The following is a 2498-nucleotide window of genomic DNA, read 5'->3' as shown; positions in this document are numbered from 1 at the left end:
TGGGTTAGCCCAGAAAGAAAGGAGGCCTTGGAGGGGCCCAAGCAGCCCGACTCTGCACTTGACCTGCTGTGTGACCACAAGCACACGGCAGTCCCTCTCTGGGCCTCAAGCTCCTCCGCGGAAACCAGGGCTGAGGCACTGAACTGGCGTTCAGTTGTTCCCAAGACCCCAGCCGGAGTGGCATCAGGGACAAGGTTCTTCAAGGGCTGGAGGGTGTGCTCCAAGGAGCCCCCAGCCCTGGCTGTCTGGCTCAAGGCCCCTCCATGCCTCAGGATCTCTCCTCTGTCTTCCCGCCTGCCCCCAGCCCAGAGCCCCATGGTGGCCCGATATCACCGGGAAGGATGCGTGGGGAGAAGAGGCCTCGCATCCTTAAGCCTCCCCAACCTTTGCGCTGGCATTCCTGAAATTTCACCGTGATCACTTTCGTTCATTCATGCAACCTCTTTGGGACCTGCAATCCTAAGGGTCCTCGCATTGATTTATCTCCTACCGTGGCTGTCAAACTGTCCCTTTATCTGACACCAGAGGCTGACTCCCTCAGCTGAGTCTCCTCTCTGCCTCTCCCAATTCTCTGGCTACCCCCAACCCAGGCTCTGAGGGCGGAGAGAAGGAGCAGCCCCCCGCACACCAGCACCTCATGGCACACACGTGTCCTTCTGCGCAGACCTGTGTAGAGAGGGGACGTGCCGCACACACACCCTCGCACACCTATGCACACCCTCACACGCCCCGGCTGACCGTGACCCAAGCACACACTAGTAACGGTCACCGTTCACTGTTCACTGAGCCCTTTCTTCCCCGCACCCGGCTCTGTGCATTTCACGCAGGTATCAATCCACGAAGAAGGTATGCCTTTTCTTATCTATAAAATGGGCAAACAGGCCAGAGAGACCAAGTGGGCTCCTCAAGGTCACGCAGCCGGCAAGGGCAGAGCAGAGACATGTAGCTCACGGCCCAAACCAACACCACCATCCCCACTGTGACAGGCAGAGCAAAGACCCCGCCCCAGCCAGGAACACAGTGGCTGCACATCTAACAGGAAACTAGACCAAGAGAGGTTTAAACAAATAAGGGTTTAATTTTCTTACAGAACCAGATGCCAAAAGGGACAAGCGTGCATGATTGTCATGGCCTTTCCTTCGTGATAACGAGGCAGCCACTCCGGATCTAGACATCGCACCCACATTCACAGCAGGAAGAGGGGATACGGGCCTGGTCTTCCCCAGAAGCCTCTCCAGAAGCCTCCCTGTTGGCTTCGTTTAGTTCACACTAATAGACTGAGCAAGGGAGGCTGGGAAAGTGACCAAAAAGATCATCACGACCGGCGGGGGTCCCTCATGAACCAGGATCTGAGTCTGGGCAGGCTGATTCTCCAGACAAAATGGGATCTGTTAGCAAGGGGTGGGAGCAAGGAGCTGGAGACTGGTCGGCAACACCCGTATCTGCCACAGACCCTGGATTCTGCCACTATTCCACCTGGGTCCCCTCCGTGGCTGGGACTCCAGCCGAGGGAGCCGGGAGTGGGCCGGCCCAGTGCTTGGCCCCAGGGGGAACGACAGAGACCAGAGCTGGGGGTGGAAGGCCAGACCCCACCAGGGGCCCAGGTAATTCTCTAGAGGGTTAGGACCCCTGAGCCCCAGCCCAGCTCAAGGGCCCCCCACCTCCCCCATGCTTATTCAATCCAGCCACTCAAGACCCACAGAAGCCCAGTCCCTGGGGCCTCTCTGGCCCTCACCTGGTGCACCTGTTCCCCGGGCTGTCCAATCCACTTCCCGGGGGCCTAGCATGCCTTCACTGCCAGCCACCATCCAACCCTGGGCTGGCCCACCGCTCAGAGGCCATGCCAGGGACTGTCCACCAAAGGGCACTTGCCACAGGTCCCCAGGGCTGCCTGGGGAGGCGAAGGATAACCAGAGGCCTCAGCCCAATCTTTGCCCAGCAGTTCAGGGTTCATCTGGCCACCAGCTGTGGGCACCAAGGAGTATCTGGGTAGAGGAGACAGTGGAGGGAACGAAACCTGTGGAGAGACCAGAAATGGGCAAGATGGTCACCCTGACCCCCAGGCTCAGTCCACGGGCTCCTGGGCGGGCGGGGGGGGGGGGTACACGTCTCAGAGATGGTTTGGAGAGGAACTTCTCCACCACGGCACTATTAAAATTTAGGGCCAGATAATTCTTTGTTGTGGGGAGGTCTATGCATGGTAGGATGTTTTGCAGCACCCCTGGGCTCTACCCGCTAGAAGCCAGTAAATCCCCCTGACTCATAACAATCAAAACTGTCTCCTTGGAGGGGCGCCTGGGTGTCTCGGTCGGTTGAGCGTCCGACTTCGGCTCAGGTCATGATCTCGCGGTCTGTGGGTTTGAGCCCCACATCAGGCTCTGCGTTGACAGCTCAGAGCCTGGAACCTACTTCGGATTCCATGTCTCCCTCTCCCTCTCTGCCCCTCCCCCGTTCTCTCTCTCTCTCTGTCTCTCTCAAAAATAAATAAACATTGAAAA

General features: G+C 58.3%; 1 protein-coding gene across 2 annotated transcripts in view; it reads right to left on the bottom strand.

Annotated features, from left to right (window-relative positions):
* Nucleotides 1–1054: 1054 nt before the first annotated feature.
* Nucleotides 1055–2498, bottom strand: part of MFNG (MFNG O-fucosylpeptide 3-beta-N-acetylglucosaminyltransferase) — a 14707-nt gene continuing 13263 nt past the window's right edge. Inside the window, exons 8-9 of one of the 2 annotated variants that reach the window (XR_005795263.1) lie at nucleotides 1736–2017; nucleotides 1055–1388 (exon numbers count right to left, since the gene is read on the bottom strand). Coding sequence is in view for 1 of the 2 variants with exons in the window: in XM_040490897.1 (XP_040346831.1) it covers nucleotides 1951–2017 (67 nt within the window). In the remaining variant the exon portion in view is untranslated. Of the gene's footprint in view, nucleotides 2018–2498 lie in introns of both variants that reach the window. The other variant, XM_040490897.1, reaches the window with a different exon arrangement.

This window comes from Herpailurus yagouaroundi, unplaced genomic scaffold (genome assembly GCF_014898765.1).
Source record: "Herpailurus yagouaroundi ecotype Mexico unplaced genomic scaffold, PumYag 182, whole genome shotgun sequence".
Taxonomy (NCBI): domain Eukaryota; kingdom Metazoa; phylum Chordata; class Mammalia; order Carnivora; family Felidae; genus Herpailurus; species Herpailurus yagouaroundi.
The sequence above is the reverse complement of the archived record's forward strand: the minus strand, read 5'-3'. Positions and strand labels throughout refer to the sequence as shown.